The sequence below is a fragment of the Denticeps clupeoides genome, chromosome 4 (assembly GCF_900700375.1).
Source record: "Denticeps clupeoides chromosome 4, fDenClu1.1, whole genome shotgun sequence".
NCBI lineage: Eukaryota > Metazoa > Chordata > Actinopteri > Clupeiformes > Denticipitidae > Denticeps > Denticeps clupeoides.
The window spans coordinates 8,641,411-8,661,648 of record NC_041710.1 but is presented as its reverse complement, the minus strand read 5'-3'; the positions used below and the strand labels follow the sequence as shown (position 1 = coordinate 8,661,648).

The 20,238-nt window shown below is 39.6% G+C and overlaps 1 protein-coding gene across 2 annotated transcripts in view; it reads left to right on the top strand.

The window, feature by feature from the left end:
* Positions 1–20,238, top strand: part of astn1 (astrotactin 1) — a 195,131-nt gene that overhangs the window by 75,030 nt on the left and 99,863 nt on the right. For both annotated transcript variants that reach the window (XM_028976985.1, XM_028976984.1), the window contains 2 exons: positions 8,087–8,237; positions 17,454–17,620. In XM_028976985.1, the coding sequence (XP_028832818.1) occupies positions 8,087–8,237; positions 17,454–17,620 (318 nt within the window). The remainder of the gene's footprint in view (positions 1–8,086; positions 8,238–17,453; positions 17,621–20,238) is intronic.

Here is a 20,238-nt window from a genome sequence, read left to right as displayed (position 1 = left end):
GTCTTTTTTTTAGTTCTGTCTCACGAGACTATGAAAACTATGACACAACTTCCTGTCTGCAACAAACATTGTGGTCGGTGAGTGTATTGATGGAGTCATTTCCGCCAACGCCCGCTGTCACTAGGGGTCTAAGAAACATGACAAGGGTGTGGATAGAAGGAGGTCCACTGTTATCAGACAACAATTCAAAGCATACAAACAGTGCTTTTATTGGCCTAAGATGTACAATAAAACAGCGGACTCAGCACAGCTAACCAACATCAGAACAACCTAAAGGAAGGTATGGTCCAGAGGGGAGAACTCAAACATGATACAACAGTACACCTATAGAATTAGTAATTGATGGTGACACTTGATGGTGTGTGTGGGGAGTGTGTGTTCTGTGGAGCGCAGACAAAGAGTTTATGCTCATCAGGCTGGAAGAGGTTTCAAAAAGTTCTTCTTAAGAGCTGTGGACATGTGCTTACTTCATGTGCGTTTGATTGGAAATCAAGATAAAAATGTTGCAACAAACACACTTCTGCACACGCTGAAGAAAGATGTTCACAGGGAATTAATCTCAAAACTAGCATATTCTGGGCAGTGTTGTGGCAGTTCATTTATATTCTTTCATTTGATCAGAAATGTATGATATTTGTCACAGCATCACAAGAAACATTAAATTTTTTTTATTTGTTTGTCCATCCTTTTCTGCCAGCTTAGACTCAGTTTAAAAAAAAAAAAAAAAAAAACGCTAGTTATCTGCTTAGACTTGCTTATGTTCAGCTATAAGAAATTAAATCTGCAGTAGTACCCAAGGACTTGACCAACACCCACACAACATTAAAATTTTATAGTGTAACATTTATATTTTGTTAGTGGAATATTTTAGCAATAGTTTGTGAGTGTAATGAGGTGTATAATTTAATTTGTAAATATAAAAATGTAACTGTTTTTGAAAGAGTAACATGTACATAGCAAAGGCACTGCAGCAGGAAGTTGTATAATACATCAACATATAGCCTAACCGTATACAATACACATGGCACCAAACATGCTAAGACCGCCTCTGGTCGTTTCCTGGCTTGCGCTGCATTTTGAAAAACCTGGAAGTGCACAGTGACCAGTGCCTGTCATATGTGAAGTGAAGTGATTGTCACACGTGATACACAGCAGCACAGCACACAGTGCACACAGTGAAATTTGTCCTCTGCATTTAACCCATCACCCTGAGTGAGCAGTGGGCAGCCATGACCAGCGCCCGGGGAGCAGTGTGTGGGGACGGTGCTTTGCTCAGTGGCACGTCAGTGGCACCTTGGCGGATCGGGATTCGAACCGGCAACCTTCTGATTACAGCCTTCTGATTCCTTAACCGCTAGGCCACCACTGCCCCATATTATTGACAGATTGAAGGCTTGATTCATATAATTTAGTTGGTTTACTGTATTTTTGTAGACCTTTAAACTCTTTATTTAAGAATTACTAGTCATTAAGTCATGATATATAAGGCATTAATTTTGGAATGTGAATTTAATTTTTTTAAGGATCCGCTGAAACTGCCGTGTGCTCTCAGTTTTTTTAAACCAATGCCTTGTGCTGCCAATAGCCCTTGGTTTGTGCAGGTGATGCTACTGTGTCATTTTTGCACAGAGTGTATATTTCTGTGATATTTAAAATCATTGATATAATCAAAATCTTTCCTGTTGGACAAATTTATATTGCATACCGTTTATATCGCACAGAACTAGCCCTATAGATGAAATTCAATAAATCCACTCTATCCAGAACCTGCTCCTTATTGTCTTTAGTCACAATTCCCCAAACCATCACTATCGTGACAAGGAACCAATCATGTTCCTCAAGACAACTGTTAATAGATGATTAATGAGACTGGATTTAATATGCTGTTTAACCCCTGGCACCCCTGGCATTCAAACTGTTGAATAGTGCCAGGAGCTGGAAGGTCACAGTTGGATTTTATTTTCTTGGCTTTAAAATTCAGAGGTTATCCAGAGACTCTTGTGCCATTAACTACAGTCATGTGGAAGAATTACATGCAAAAGTAAGGAATGTATCAATCAATTGATTAAAAACATTCATCAAATTAAAAACTGTAATTATAACTTAGAACATACACAATAACAATTTATTTTTCAGGAGTATCAGGAGTAGCCGTTCTATATGCTCCATTTCTTATCTTTTGGATATTTCTTGGTGAATTTGCCAGCGTGTTTGCCGTTTAAAGGTCAATCTCTTGTTCAGCTTCAGCTTTGGGACATATGGACTAGCTTGAAGCATGAAGAAGTCATAGTTCAATCTGTGAGTGCAAGCTTCCAAGTCCCTGATGTAGCGCAGCAGCCCTAGCCCAGAACATTTCCACCTCCATGCACAGATGGCATTAGGCTGTTCTCATGAAAAACTATATTTGTTCTGCACGAAATGTGTGTTCTAATACTGTGGTCAAACAACTCATTCAGGTCCTTAGATCACAGGACAGGGTACAGATGCCAACAAACAATGACCCGACGCCAACTAAACACACTGGGACTACATTTATACAAGGAACATTAGGTATACACAATCGGTAATTAGGGTGATAACAATCTCTGGACCGGCACACAGAGCCGGAGCGCCACTAGAGTTCGAATCTTGAAACTTTCTTATGGTGTGAATGTACAAATATCTAGAAACAGATCCTGTGAAGAATTTTATGGACCGCTATTAGCTGAGGAAGGGTCACTCTAGAGTAATTAGGAGTTGTTAGTTTACTACTAAAGATCTACTTTAAATAATGTTGAGCCATTTTAAAATCTCTTGCCAGCTTCATATGCTTCCACAGCATTTTTGTGAAACTTGCCAAAGTTGGTCAAGTTTAAACAAGATTTTTTTCAGCTGCAGTTAGTTCCACAACACAGTCTGGAACATTGTAATATGGATTTGTATTTTTTGTTTTGTGATCAGTGTAAATGGTTGATTTATGTAAATGACCAAATGTATGGTCTCAGACTGTCACGCCGGAGTCTTGCTGGGGAAGGATGATGGACGGCAAGGTGTCAGGGGAAGAACAGTTTATTGAAAGTGAAACAAAAAGCTTTTGGAATGTCCAAAAGACCAATAAACCAAGCCACCACGGCGTGCGCTGAACACAGGGAAGTCCCACTCGACCCTCGGGTTGGCACTGCGATCGTCCGGGAAGTCCTCACGCACGATAGCTCCTGCGTGAGACGTCAGGCAGGGTCGTGAGATTCCGCCGGGGTCTTGGAGGTTTAACAAACAAACACTCACTCCTCAGACACAAAGGGGATAAGACTCCGGGTGTCGCGTTGGAGAATCGCTCTGTAGGTCTTTTATGACGAGGCGGGTTAGACGTAACCAGCCACACCTGACGCTCGCTATCCCGTGAGGATCACTATCCGTTCCGAAGGAGCCTGGGGAGGGAACGTGTTGAGGAGCCCACGACCCAGGACTGTGATAACAGACACGCCCAGTGCACACTAGGGAATTGGGACTTACCAGGGCACCCGCGGCTACACGACATGACACGCAGACACGGACACACAGTCTAATACTCTGGGGAAGGTGTGCGTGTTGGGGTGGCACGGACGTGACACAGACTAATTCACTTGCAGTTTCAAAAGGGACCTATTAGTTTCTAGTGTCATGTATTTTTTTTCTCACATATCTGTACTGTACTGTATAGTTATTCTTTTTTTCTTAAAAAAATATAACAGTTACAGAATTATAAAAGTAACCACTTAGCAGGTAAAGTAACAGGTCAAATGTTAAAATATGTAAAAATAGTTGTGGCTCAATCTTCTCTTTTGTTAGAGGAGCTAAAACCCGGGTTTGTGCTGCTCTCAACTTCTATGTTCTTGGCCACAAGTTTTGATGAAGTCTCAAATGAAGCTTCATCAGATTTGAATTGTATAAAGACATAGGTCCAGAGCATAATGTACATTTAACATATACATTCTTACATTTAATTTCAACAATGGAATATCATGTGTGTGATGTCACTGTAAAAATTCTAAAAGACAAAAAAGACAAAAGCTTTGTGGCTGAGAGCATGGAAACATCTTAAACGCAAAGGCCTTCCTTTCACTCTCACACAGGCCACATGACAATAACTACTAATACGCCTCCAAGAAAGCTGTCGACAACTATAATACAATCCAAATGATTTCCACACTGCTGCGTGCACTGCTGCCTGGTGAGGGCTGCAAAAGCAACAGAAGCTTGTAATTCCTATATCATACTCAGCAGCTCATCCTTGCTTATGGTGGCTTGGACACCTTAGACTTAAAGTAACAGAGCAAAATTAATTTACAGTATATTCCCACAGGATTTAATGCTGGATCGATAATATCTATAGGAAGAGGCAGGTTTTCAGACAAAGAAACTGTGAAGTTTGGATGCAGAATGAAATGTCCCTACATTAAAGAAAGAAAGTGCAGTTGCCGTGACTCAACTTTCCGACATTATTGAGTGTTGTGTGTAGAATTCAGAGGTAATTGCAAATGTTTATCAACCTCTGCATTTCTGTAAATAAGCATTTAATAATAAAATACAATTATTACTGTTCTGAGCATCAGCAAAATGTCCTCAGTTTGATTAATATTTGCTGTGCTTCTGTCTTTCTAAGGACACACCGCCACACTGTGCCTGCTGTTTTGTTAAATATTCCCTCCAACCAGAGCTAAATCTGATAAATACTTGTGATCACTTTCATCCCGGCTCCGCGAAGTGAAAGAGAAAAAAATATTTTCCTATATCCCATAATACCCTTACTTCATAACCACAGAAGAATGAAATAAACATCACATTCTTCTATTTTGTGGTATCCTGCCTTAGATCTATATTCAATTTGGAGGCCAGTCCAATATGCTTTCCGCTCTATTCACTTTAGTGCCCAATGTCAGGGGTTTTCTATACAGCCGCTTTATGAAGAGGTAAATGGTCTATGAGATTGGGGGTTCAATTTTTCATGACGCCGCAGCCGGCTGGCTACTCTTTAAACTTTGAGCTAGCAACACCAAATCATTATTTCCCTTTTTTTTTTACATATACCTTTGGTCGATGCATGTACTTGGTATGGCTGTGAGAGACATGATGCCCTCTTTCTTGGCAGCATTGTCAAGGTCTCCCCACTTGGCAGCCATTTTGGTAACCCCATTCCTGCCTATAACTGCACTAATGGCCATCAGCACATAAAAACTGCATGCGTACAAATCACCTGTCATATCGGATATCCAAGCAATTTGTCAATGCAAAAAAACAATGTGTGTGTAATGTTGTTGGCTCAATGTGTTTATAAAGCAGAGTATTGGGGTTTTGGGCTGCAAAGTCTGGAATAAATGGGATTAATCATGCTTCTTCTTTGGTGTTACAGACTTTAGTGACTGTCTATTTATTTCAGGATTATTCCATTTAGTTATTGCCTGTGGATAGTATCCAATAGAATACTATCGTCAAGTGCTATTGTGTGGTAAAACATTGCAATTGATTAGTCGGATACCTGTCTATATCCGCCAAGGTACCACTGAGGTGCCACTGAGCAAAGCACCGTCCCCACACACTGCTCCCCGGGCGCCGGTCATGGCTGCCCACTGCTCACTCAGGGTGATGGGTTAAATGCAGAGGACAAATTTCACTGTGTGCACCATGTGCTGTGCTGCTGTGTATCACATGTGACAATCACTTCACTTTGTTTTTGTTGTTGTTGTCCTGAGACAGCACTTTCAAAGTCATCTGTAAACAGTAAACACATTTTCCGTGACCTGAGAATATCTGTTCCTATGACAGGCATTTCAACCTTAAACTCACTTTAAATGTCATGTTAAAATCCCTCTCGTGTTGCTGTAGTCACTTGCCTGGTTTATGGATGTCACACTGAATAAATTAAATAATCTGCAGGCGCTTGTTGAATTCTCATGTTACCTATACCAGTCACGACTCTGCGGCAGCTGACAGGTGCTAAATGAAGGCAATTTTCTAAATACAAAAGTGATATTCCAAGCATTGTTGAGAAATAAAATCAGCAGCATAGGGAGGAGAGGTATGCTGTGAATTCAAAAGTACAAAAATTGTCAATGCAGTTACACTAATCCATACCAGATCACACTTTTTTTAATATTGCGGTCATAACTGATTGTGTGCGTTAATTTCAGAACATTACATTTTAATGCATAGCCTGAAAACCTTTTTGCTTGGTCTGTTCTAATTGCCCTGGTTACTGTGAGTGCTGCTTTGCATCTTGCTTCTCCTCATATGTGCAGAAGAAGCCTGATCTCGATCACTCATTACCTCATCTCATCTCATCTCATCTGAGCTGGCGGGCCACTTGTGAGTTTGAGATTGGAGGCATGCCGCATTCATCCACGCACGAAGGTGCAGCTAAATATGACACAGTCAGACAGGCGAGAGGCGCTGCGCCCGGTCCATACATGTCAAGATGCCATAATAACAATATTCATTATCCGCCGCGTGGCAGCGGTGGCGTCACGCTGCGACAAGTGCATGTGCTCCCACACGATGAGTAACGGAGGGAAGCGAGAACGCCGGGGCCAGACGTCACCTGACGACGCGGCTGGGCACAGTTCAGCCTGACAATTACACCCTTCAGACTCCTTCAAAAACACTTCATCATTCATCTGACCAGTTGAATTTACGTTTTTTTTTTTCTAAGCATATGAAGACGAAACCACAACCAATTATGGAGTGAAATTGCTTAGTGAGATAAAATCATTTTTACATTAAGGAAAAAAAGAAGGAAGCGGCATCGAACTTGTTTGTTTCAGGCGCTCTTGCCATGCACTCAGACAAAGGAAATTGTATTCGCAAAACAATGGAGGCATTTTTTCCTCTTTGGTTTTTCCCCCTCCACCTCTGGTTTGTGGAGCTGTTATTGTGTGTCTGTTCCATTCATCACTGCCATTCCACTTCTTTAGTCAAGCAATTTAGCATTTAGAAGAAATATTAACCAAGAAAAAGGTCGTGCCTTTCTTCCTTCATCATCAGCTGTTCCCTGTTCCCATTTCAGTTGGATTTATGGCACAGATGTTTAGAAGGGACAAATAAAACACGATGTGCCATTTGCAAGATCTGAAGTCTTAAAGCAAGGTCGTAACGGTTAAAGGTACCTTCTCAAGGCTTCATGATGATCTTCAGTGTTGCCTTCTTCTTAACACTCATCGTCCTCTCTTTTTTACATAGACACTCAACTGAGGTGATAATGAGATTTGTGAAATAGTAAAAAAAAAAAGCAAAAAGTATAGTACAATGTACTATACATGAAATAAATCCCCTGGATAAAAAAATAAAAATAGGAGTGAAATCACTGTTTCAAAGGTGTGAATAACAACATGAAAAAGGCTCAGTAAAACAGTCAAAAATGCAAGGATGATTGAACTTTTTACTGATTTACTCGTTTATAACTTCAGCATTAAAAAACTGGTTTAGAATCAGTCACATTTTTCTTTGAAGCTTTGAACGAAATGAGCTGAAAATAATGCAAAAAATATTCCAGGCCTCCCAACCATGACCTCGATCAGAGTTTTTTGGTGTCGATGTTGTCTGCCATTACACGAATTTGCACACCAGTGGTTAATTGTACTTAAGTAATCCTCCCGTCTCTATTCCTCGCCGGGTCATTGTCAGTTTGTCTGATGGTGTTGATGTATGTAGTCCAGTATGTAGTGCCCTTGTTGTGTATTATATCCCCTTGCCTATGCCACGTGGTGCAAATTGTGATCCTGCCATGCCGATAACTTTCGCCACGTGACAGAAACATGAACTCACTACTTAATAACTAAAAAAAATTTTGGACTTCATAAGTTCTGCTTTTGACAAACATTGCAAATGGTTATGACATTTATCGGTGGTGAACAGCCATTATTGTTTGAAATGGATCAGGCTCTGGGATCATCCACTGCCCTAAGACAAGCAAGAAATTGAGGCATTATCATTACCATATGTAACAAGGTGCCCATCAAAAAATATTGTTGGATTTAGTTGGAAGACAGACTCATATGAGATACATGTAATGAGATGCAAGATGTCATTTGAATCATGAACCTGCTGTCTGACCAAAGTGTTGCTTTTTCTTCAGGGAGGAGCTCATGATATCTTCATCCTTTGACAGCCTTGAGGTCTTGCTGGACTCTTTTGGTCCAGTGAGGGACTGCTCCAAGGACAACGGTGGGTGCAGCCGGAACTTCCGCTGTATCTCCGACCGTAAGATGGACTCCACGGGCTGTGTGGTGAGTGCTGCATTTGCAGACACCTAATCCAAAACTTCAAATCCTGTCCTTTCAAAAAAAAATTTTTTTTTTTACCTGAAGTGACTTCCTCAAATCCATATTTCTATATTTTTTTCACCTCCACATGCCTTATTCTCTCTCACCATTCCTCTTTAAACAGTGTTTAGCAGCCATGAAATGAATCAGCGGCTCTCATTTCTTCAGCCATCTGCCTCCGCTAAGCTTTAAGCGTTTTACTTGTCCCAGCGGTGCACACCGCAGTGAGGGTATTTAGCTCTTTCTGTCCCACACATGACACTGTTAACAAGTATGCATGGGAAGCCCTGCTTCCCTAGCATCTATCTTTTTTTTATTCCTCCTTTCCTTCCAACTCATCTTCCTGTGCCTCTCCCTTTAGTGGCAGATACGAGGTGAGATGTGATCAGAGAAATCGCTCGTCACCAAGTGCTGCCTTTATTGCAGGATTGCTTTCACCCCCTAGTAACTTTTTCCATTTACAACTTTCTTCCTTAGTGCATTTGAATGATTGGATGGCCGATTTTAAGCCCCTGCCAGAGTCATATCAGTCATTGTAATCTGTGCCTCCAAACTATTCAGCCTCTTCTATTGCTGCCCTGGGCACATGAGATAGAATACATTTCTGGAATAAAACACAGACTGTCATACGCATTTGTCAGCCTCCCTGACTCTGAAAGCTACATTCAGCGATTTAAAAAAATGTGAGAAATCTATAACAGCACAAAAATGTATTTGTATATATTTCATTTTTTAAATCTGAAAACTGTCAGTACCTTGTCATTGCCATGAACTGCCATGCATTCATTTTCTGCACCCACTCATCTGTGCTGGTGTGGTGGGTTGGCCTTGTACGGTGGTGAGTGTAAACTCATTAGCATTAATGAATGTGCATGAGTGTTAAGTTATGTGTAACCGCTCAGCCAACAAGAATGTTAATGGTCTGATCTTGAACCGCTACATGATGTTGGGGCTTTTATGGCCATTTTGATGGCCAAACATTAAAGTGTATCTGAAATGGTTCAAATTATTATTTGCTAATGAATCGTTATATGAATGTACTGAATCAATGTGAATGAATTAAACAAGATATTTATTAACAATTAGCACATTTCCTTCCTCAACAAAAACATTTTGGTACTAGACCATTACAGGGATGTTATTATGCATTTGCTAATTATAAGGTGAAATCCCAGTTCTTGTCTTAATCCTGACGCCATCCATTCTTAAACCAGCCTTAAACCAGCATTTCATCAGCATGATGGCAGGTGAGTGGTCTATCCAAGTGAAGGACCCTGAAACTTCTTTTTTGTAGGTGGTTTCCTGGTTTTCTCGCTCTCTGTTAAAGGGAAGCAGATGTTCTCCGGTAGATGGTGGAAAGACACATCAGCAGTGTGACCATGGGCCACGTCAATCTTATACACATCTAGCATTTCTGAGATTGCCTTGAGGCACCTGGGCGCATTTGCCACACATGGAATCATGATGAGACTAATGCATGGCATCATAAAGAGCCTGCCGATTTTTGCTAAAACATTTTAAATTAAAAACTGAAAAATTGTGTAGATGTGCATTCAAAATTGGAGAAGAAAAGATGTGTCCAGGAGCCAAGCCAATTAAAAAGAAAAATCCTACAATGAAATTATAATGAACAAAAGCACAGAAAACATTACAGAAAATAAAACATAGTTATATGTTCCAGAAACTAACCATATAAAATAAATAATGAAAGAAAATATACTGAAAATATTAAAAGGCATTTTCTTTTCTTTTCATTTTCATAAAGCAGCCTGTAATTTTTTATTCCGCTTGAAAAAACTATTAAAACGTGTAAATTTCAGTTGTCCTAGTGAAATTATTATTATCATATTATATTCTAATTATAACAAATAGTAAAAACATTTATACAGGATCAATACAGCATACATGTTTCACGATAGGAAACTAACGTTAGAGAGGAAAAAAAAGAAGCAGCAGCTACAGCCATTGTTCTGGATGGAGAAGTATGTGGCCTGAATGATGCATGTGCTTAATTGCGTTATGAGCTGGAGCTGCTACCATGATGTATTGCTTACACTAAAACGGTCACAGTTACAGAATTAAAGCTGCAAAGCACAAAAGACATGGATACAAAGTGTGCCTATTACTCTGTACCACTTTTCTTATTTACTGCTGGTTTCTGTTTACTTGTCAGAAAGGTGTATAAAAGTGCCGTTTTGGCAGTTTACTCATTTGTACTGACCTCCTGTTTTAGTTTACGTCATTTATGTCTTTGCTGTTTAAAAAAAAAAAACATTCAGCCCCAAAAAGTATTGACTGTTTAAATATACATATTGTTTGGATGACATGGACAGAGAGGGAGCATATTTGCAGGTAACGTCTGTGCAGACGGGCAGTGGCTCTGCCTAGGCACGTGCAGACCTGGTGCTGTCAGTGGATAATGGGGAAGACTTCAGGGATGGTTCTGCGGGCACTCTGTGGGGGTTTACATCAAAATAATTGTTCTTAATGAGCGGTGAGAAGAGAAATAAACATCAAGGGAGGCACAATAACTAATGAATCAATCAAATTTGTGAATAGCAGGCAACCAAGCACACAAATAAACAGTCCAATAATTAAAGGGAAATGGTCATTTAGCAGGAATTGCTCCATATGGACATATGGGATAAGGTTAGTTTTGTATAAAAAAAGATCTGGCTTGTATGGTAAATACGGTCTGGTGTGTAATTTTTAAAGTGATCCCTCTTACCCATGACCACATGGGACCCAGTGGGTACCTGGCAGCCGGATTCTACCAGCTGCTTGAGCTGTGTCTCACTGGCAAACTGTCAGCTTCAGGAGATCTGGCCATCATGATGAGTGGTGCAGCGATCAGAAAACTAATGCCTGCTTTCGTGCATCCCAATCAAGAGCTCTGAAGCATTCGTTCTCCGAAGATAGCGCAGCTGCCAAAACCTGTAAGATCCCAGTAAATTGAATTGAATTGAACAGAAATGAATATGGGCTCCTAGTTCCTCTCATGGGGGTACAGTTTTAATCTCGAAATTGGAACAGAAAAAATTAGATTTTTTTTCTTGTTAGAAATGTGCACAAAGGGGTACTTTGTATATGAAGTAAAAGTAGTTTTTTTTCTTTAGTAAACTTAATGCTTTATACCCAAAGTTGGAAACATTTTCTAACCATTATATTTAAAATCATTGATTTGTGAATCTAATTGATCGTTATTATTTGTCCATTTTATTTTCATACAGGCTTAAAAAGTTATCTGTACCAAATTTTCCAATATTATCTGCACCAAAGTAAAATGTCATAGCAATGTAAAATAGTACAATATAATCCTAGTCAACATGAATATGAGATTGTAAATGAATGAATCACAAGTTAGGAGTAGTATTGCACACAACTACACTATACCTTAGTTCATGAAGGTGATAAATGTTTGTCTAATAAATTATTTAATTGGTGCATATATTACGAGTTTGTAATGGTTTTCTTACGTAAAGAATACCATGACATACACACATGGACAAAATTATTGGTACCCTTCAGTCAATGAAAGAAAAACTCAAAATGGTCCCAAAAATAACTTGAATCTGACAAAAGTAATAATAAATAAAAAAATTCTATGAAATGTAACTAATGAAAGTCAAACATTGCTTTTCAACCATGCTTCAACAGAATTATACCAACAATTTTGTCCATGTGTGTATGTGTACATCATTAGGCTGAGCATACATATAATTCTTAATATATTCTACACTTTTCTACAGTACAGACATTCAATATTTATTTAATATATTTTAGTATCTTTTGGCAACCCATGTATAGTTTTCATGCAATATCAAAAGTTAGATTTATTAATGAGTTGTACTGCATTTTAAATGAGTTTTTTTTTATGTTTTTGCACTGAGAGTACAGTGATAGAACTGTTTCAGTTTAGCCAAGTCAGTTTAATAATTATCCAGTAAGTGGGTATATTAAAGCTGGCTCTCGTGGCTTAATCATATGTACCGTCCTGTAGTTAGCTAATCAATTAGGAGCTTGTCAGAGGACAGTGTTGCAAGTCCAGGATTGTGTTTAAATGTGTCTGTCTATGACCCGCTCCATCTCTCTGATGTACGACAGGCCTGTGGAGAACGACAGTGCACTCATTTGGAATTAAGCATGGATAATCATTAAATGATGGGCTAATTAATTAGCTCATTTGCCACTGCCACTCTGCCATAGGTGTATCATTTAACAAGGCAATAAAGAGGCTGAGGCACAGCTTTGGCAAATGGTGGAGCATACTTGCGGCATGAAGGCCAAACTGAAACCAAGTGCTCTAATATAGTGTTCAGCATAATATTGGAAAGCCAACAGAGATTTTTTTTAACCATAAAATATAGTAAAGAGTACATACACAACTTTTTCATCTTATTAGTGTAGATGCCCAGTAGCTCATGGGAAAAAAATAAAGCCACAAACACCACAAACAAGGTATTAGATGACAAAAAAGGGATAGAACGTTGCCCAATCTGAAGGAATTATGCAAAAATAAAAAAAAATTAAGATCCTGCAACGGGTCACTTATATAACAGCACAGCCCTGCTGGAGGAGCCACTGTTTTGTTGACCCTACACTGATAATGCCAGATATGGGAAATGTTCCCTTTGTGAATTTGATTACACTTAACTCTGGGCCATCCATCGTGGTGACAGGCTGCTCCCATGATGCTCTCTGATGAACCCCATCAGCCCCTTCATCGACACCACACTCAGACCGAGTCCTGGTCCAACAGCCATCACTTTCTGGTCGCTAAGCAGTTCTGAGCTGCTAGTCGATACTTGGCAGAGGCTCTTTAAAGGTGGACAGGTGCTCAGGACATGCACCAGGGCTTCAATTCTCCCTCTCCAAGGGTCCAGCGCTGGATTTGGGAATTCTGTCAGACTCTCAGACTATCTGCCTTACAGCTGTGGTCCGAGAAGGAACAGATGCTGGGCATGATAATGTACCATAGAAATACCCAAAGCTACATCTGAAGTGGGAATCTCTCGCTCTTTTTCTGACAAGTGCCAGCAAATGCAATGAAAGTAGTTTCACACTAAACCCCTTAGGATAGAAATGTCAGTTTCTTTAAGGTTTTCTCATTTTCATAATAAAATAGCAACATTGGTTATATATCTCCTACAATTAAATGTAGGAGATATATAACCAGAAAAACATCTCACTGGATTTCTGTCCTGTGGAATCATTTTTTTAAAATGTAGCTTTTTAGAACTTTTAGAACATAAAAACGAAATGGGATGAGGACCCAAGGCAGATTGCCAGAAGAAACATAACTTAACAGAAGAACGTTTCTGGTTCTGTATCATTTAGCACCCGCTGGTGGCCACAGACTGCCATGACTGGGAGGTGACAATTTAATGATTTGTAGCACTTTGGATTTGCCATATACAGTGTTCCCGTCCCTTGAGTAAACACATATTTGCAATATTTTGAGAATTTTTTAGTCTACTTGTTACATTTACACCATATAGTTCTCTGTAACATGCAGCGTAAGTGTTACAGTACCCTGTAAAGGGTTAAATCTAAAATACATAGAAAACAGTTTTAAAGTGACGTGACCATAACAATGCAAAAAAAAAAAAAAAACATAACTAATAATAGTATACAGTTTTTATGTCCCAATTGTTGTATTTATGTATAGATATACTGTAAACTATAGTAAAATGCATATGTTTATTGTGTGCTTTAAGAACCAGGCTTCTATCTTAGATAACTGAGATCAGAAAAAAAACTTTGCCTATATCTTAACATATAACTATATAACTATTACCTTGTGGTCTGTGGTATGAAGGCATCGTTGTTTACGTTATTTTGTAGCTATGGACGCCTCTATTAAAATAAAGCCTCTGGTGAACTGTGCAATTGAAAATGTTTCTCTGTGGGTTTCTTCCTTCATTCTTCTCAACGTGCAATGGGCCTTTTTAGCAAATAGATTTGCATAACTTATTTGCCAGGCTAAAAAAGGATTTGTTCCTATATGCGAATAGCGTGCGACTGATTCTCTTAAACTTTGGGAAGCTGCAGGAATATATTCCCATTTGGAAAAAAAGATTAAAAGGCTCTCCAAACTTTTGTTCCCCGTCCTTTCTCCCTGTTCTCCAGTTTGTTTAAAGTGTAGGGTCTCATTGGAGGCTGCAGTATCATTAACTGTTTGACTTCACACGACAGCTTCACTTGAATGCTTATTCTTTTGTGCATGCAAAAATAATCATTCTGTTCTCAAGGATTTCTTTTATAGTCATTTGATGTGATTGTGGTAGCACTTGATTGAAACTGCGACAGACACATGGGGCACATTTCACTGCAGGACACCGAAAAGTTGAATGTTCATGATTTTTTGTTTTATACTTTGTATGATAGGGGAGGGATAAACATCCACTCTTGTTCACTAATCCCACGACACTGCAGTTGAATGTTGATTACAGAATTAATTTGATGCATGGATTATTGGAGATTATGCATGGATTATAAAACAGTGGAAATTCTACAAAAGATGTTTCTTTATTGACGAAAAGCTGTGCGTAGGACGAGTATTGACTTATGAAAAAAAAAAAAAAAAAAGCCCTTATCTTGAGCCATCCTCTCTTGGCATGTCACAGCACGGCGCCGCGCCGCACCAGTCGATGAGGATGGACAAGTGCGCTTTACGTGTGGAGAGACCCTTCCGTATCTGAATTCCCTCACACCCACTTCACTTCCCCTTTCCCATCGATTCAGAAAGGGCCCGGTGATTTAAAGGGTCCACGTCGCCGCCGAGTTAGGAGACTCAGTGTTGCGTGCTCCTTTACATTACAGGTGATAAATCAGTTGTCATGGCAGCAGTGGCCAAGCGACAAAATCAATGCGTAAGAGTCTTCGAACATCTGGGCCCTTGATACCCTGGTATAAATGAGAGTAGGTTAGGTGTCATGTTCACTGTTGTAGGCGGAAATTGCAGCTATTCAAACTGGAGGGGAGTACAACTGACTGGGTTTTTTATTATTATTATTATTTTTATTTCTAACTATAATGCAACAATGCAATGTCTGTTTGAACATGATATTTTCTATTGTTAGTCATTTTGCACACGCCAAAGCCTTTCTCCTGTCCTACTGCCAGCTGCGCGCTCGGTCCTACATGTTTAAAATCATCATCCTGTCTCACAGGCTTTGAGACGTGCTGTAATCCGACTTTCCACATGTGTTCGCCGCATAATAGCGATAAGCGATAAGCTCTTTTCTGTATGTCAGTCAATCCTTTACTATGACAATCCTTTAGCTGACCTGTCCCCTGGCTGGGTCCTCCTGAGTTCTGGGGCTTAATATGAGAAACAGCATGAAAACTTGTCAGGGTTCAAATCCGTTCACTTTTAGAACTGTACTCTCAAAACAGAAGGAACCAGAATATGGGGACAGCGGAATAAAGACTTGCTGTGACAGATGCTCTACAGTGGTTGTGACCCTAGGATGAGATTTTGCTGCTGTCTGATCTACAGCACGTATTATGGCTGACATTGTGCTGGAATCTATGGGCGTTGGCCTTATGCGGGGAAAAGGCAGAAATCCGGCGCCTGGAGGTATGCAGAGCAGTTCCATCTATTCCTGTGTGGGGCTGCCATGTTAGAATCAGGCCATCAAAGTTGTCTTTGAAGGCAGCCCTGACAGGAAACATTGTGTGAATCTGGCTTCACAGGCCCCAGTAAGATTGCTTTGGGGACTCAGAAATTCAAACAGTATCAGTGTGCAGATGTGTGAATTCTGTAATCGCTTACATGCCCCTTGTCTTTTCTGTCTTTTGTAATCTCTGTCCCCAGATCCTATGTGTTGTTAAGTCTGCTCTAAACACCTTTTAAGTAAACCATGAAGTGCATGTGGGTTCCTTAATGCTTTTTACCAATTGAGGCCTTGTTTGGATGTTTTTTCTCAGCCTGTGGCTATCAGAGATACTACCGCTTTGATGCATTTTGGGAAACTAGGTGAATTAATCAAAGATCCATTAATCAGATGACACGGCCTAGAATAAGACTGGGTAATAAGACTAGAAATAACTGAAAAAAGAATAAATTGTGGCTCAGACCCAGAATTATTTATTAAATAGATTAATGACTTTCTGTACATATTTTCCAAGAGCAAAATTCCAAGTGATAATGTGTAGAAGATGTTTTCTGATTTTCATGATTAATTAAAAAACAAAACAGAAATGGACAAATATTGACCCGATTTAGTGAATGCTTGATGCACCAAGTGCATAACCTCTAAATAACATTCCATTATGCTAAAATACAGTCATATGTATTTGGCAGTGTGTTTTTAGATCAAATGCATCAAGAAAAGTGAACCACATGATTGATGATGGCATTTGCTTGAGGGTGGCCACCCTTGCAAGTGCTGTCTTTTTTGTTTCCTTTTTTGCAAAATGCAACTGTGAAGAGTTGTATAAGTATTACATTTGTATAAGTGTAAATATGCTTCTGTTATGCCTCAGTTAAATAACAAAAGAAAAAACAAGAAAATATCATGCCAAATATTTAAAATATATTTTGAAGATATATTCCTTTAATTGATCATTGAAAGAATGTTCAAATAATTATAACTAAACACATTAAGGGGGACACATTTCCACCTGTATCAATGTAACTACCTTCAGAAATAACACATGATAAATATCATATTGTTTTTCTTCTTTTGACTGCTCCCGTCACACAGTTGCCATGTCAAGCAACCCTCACCACTTACCGGGGCTTGGGACTGGCACCAAGGAACACATTGTCACCAACATCCGCAGTGACTGGGTTAATTAACATTCCTTGAATAAAAAATATTTTAATATCTTTTAAAATATAATTTAAAAAATTTAACGGAGACTATGCAAATTGTATTATTCTTCATTGTAATAGCTGAAAAACTATCAGACATCAGACATTTGCAGCATTTATCAGACGCCCTTATCCAGAGCGACTTGCAATCAGTAGTTACAGGGACAGTCTCCCCCGGGAGCAACTTAGGGTTAAGTGTCTTGCTCAGGGACACAATGGTAGTAAGTGGGATTTGAACGTGGGTCTTCTGGTTCATAGGCAAGTGTGTTACCCACTAGGCTACTGTCACCCCTAAACTGAAATTAGACTGTGTGTATTTTCTCTTTCCAAATTTGAACAATATTGGTTGTTTTCTGCAGTGCCCCCCAGGACTGAGTCCCATGAAGGACGGCACTGGATGCTATGACCACCACATTGGCATTGACTGTTCCGATGGGTTCAATGGAGGGTGTGAGCAGCTGTGCCTCCAGCAGTTGGCTCCTCTGGAGGAAGACCCAACCCTGTACAACATCCAGATGTTCTGTGGGTAAGACGACATGGCTGCAGCTTCACAATAACACTTCCATTATCCTGTCGGACACGGTGATTTTCTTGTGGCATTTGATCTTTTGCAAGATGTAATGTGTTCCTATTAAGTAAAGATTGAAGTACCAGAATTTCATAAAAAAGCCATATTATGTAGTTTCATAAATATGGCTTTGCCCCCTTCAAGACCAGCTCTGATTGAAAGCAGTAACTATTCTAGCTTTTATTGAGCCCTGGTAAAGGCTGTAGATGGGTCAATAAGGGGACAGAAACATAATGTAAAAATTATTTTCGTACTTTATATAGTTCTTGAAACTTGTCTGTGTAACTAAGCAACAAAAATGTGACCCGCAGAAAAAAAAATCAGAAACAGTCAGAATATATCTTGGTTTAGTAATTAGAACATGGTATTAGAAGAAACAAGGTTTGATTAAGATTTTCACTCTGTTCATCACGTATGAAAATCGAAATTTGATCAAACAAAATAAGTCATTGCCATGGTTTCACGTTACCGTGGGTAACAGGCAAAATATTTTGTCACTATTTATTGGCACAGATGGAACAATTGGCCGCTCACACAATCGTCACAGCTCAATTCTTTGACTCCTTTGTGAAAAATAATCTGGTAACTTAAATGAAAAATTTAGGTCAACATATTTGTTTTTGGTTAAATCAGTGACTGAAATGATAATGTTGTAACGAATTAGCTCAAGAGGAAATATCTAGAATTAATTATAACTGGTTATAATTAACAATAAACATTTAGATTAGATTTTGGGATAAACTGTAGCAGAATTAATGTTACAATTACTTGATCTGTCCGTCCACGGAGCAGATAATATAATTATTTATCAATTCTGGGAACGATTATCCCCCCTCTTGCCAGGAAAGGTAGCTTTCCCACTAGCAGTAACTTAGCATGTAGCTTAAAAGGTCAACGTTCAGTGACTCAGCTGTGAGCAGCACACAGAAACAAACGATTGTGAATTTAAAGAATTTAATAAACACGGCTATAGCTAACATACAACAATTAGACAAACATATACATACAGGGTAAAGGAAAGTGATGAAAAGAGAATGGCAGTATTACACATCAATTAACCACAGCCTAATGAGAATCGTCAGAGAATTCTTATGTTCACCTTAAAAAGGGGTTTAGACGTGCATAGTTACTTGCATTGGTCCTTATTTCATGCAAAGAGTCCTGATGCTGTAGGGTCACGATCCTTGATCCGTAGGTCTGGCGTTGGAGGTTCTCCTTGAAGGTAAATATTGCCAAAGAGTAACAAAGTGTTGAAAGAAAAGGTGTCTCGGAAGGAAGAAGAGAAGTTCTGAGCATTCGTGCCTGTGTGACGCTCCTTTTTGAATGTTTTCTGGCACGCCCATCATGTGGCCTGAATAGCCAATCACAAGTGTGACATTTTGGCGGGAGAAGTTCCCCTTTGTCTGGGTTTACGACTGACCGGAATGTTTATGGCTGGTCCAGAGAGAGACTGTAGTTCGTTGCAGTTACAATTTCTACCTTATAGGAATTGTATGATGTATTTTGTGATCACATGGTATGCATCACTGTTCCAGTAGTAAAGAGAAGTTCCTTCTGACACCAAGAAAGGGACCTTTAGGAGGTAGGAAAGTAGAGATACACTTATACACTTAATTATAGGTAATTAAAGTTTACCTAATGTACAATAGAAAGTTGTAACTAGTATAATTCATACAAGGGAACGTACACACAACGCGTGCATATACGGGATCCACTTATAATCACATATTCCTAGCACAAGATACAGACAATATGTTTTAAGTGTGTGCGTGATTGTGTATTGCGACGGTGGGGCCAGGCAGGAGGTCTTTGGAATGCTTTGAAGCTTGGAGCCCCGATGAGCAGTTGGCAGACCCCGTCTGCTTCGCATCGTCTTGGTGACAGTGGGGGCAGACGGAACAATCAGGCTGAGGGTCCAGGTTGTAATTTGTATGTAAATGTCAAAGGTTAAAAGGTTCTTTGAAGATCAACCATCTATGATCCTACGCAGACGCTACATTTGTGACAGTGGGGGAAGACGGGACGATCAGAGTGAGGGTCCAGGGTTGTAATTGGTATGTAAATGTCAAAGGTTAAAAGGTTCTTTGAAGATCAACCATCTGTGATCCTACGCAGACGCTACAATGTAATTTTACTTGCTACATAGCTCTTCTGTCAAACTGTAGTACAGATATACTTGCTTAAGAACCAAGCTCTTGTCAGTTTCAATCTGAGACAGAAGACGTCTTTGTCAGCTTTGTCACCATGTCATATAGCTAAATGACACGGTAGAAAGTCATCAACGCGTCCTTCAGTCTTTCATGTGCCAGTCAAAACAGAGCTGCACATCACCCAGTCGGAATGAATCATTAGTGCCTTGGCTCCTGTGCATTCTGCAAAGTGAGATCTTTGGGCCCGGATGCTTCAGGCACTGTGAAATCCCGTCTCCCTTCAATAGAAAGCCGAGTTTGGCTTCAGGTGGCAAATGCGCTTAATTTTCTGACAGAGCAAAGCGTGGTAATGTGTGAGGGAGTCTGAAGCTTCTTCACAAAGTGTGTTTATTATGGGTGTTTTTTAGGACAGGATATATCTTACCT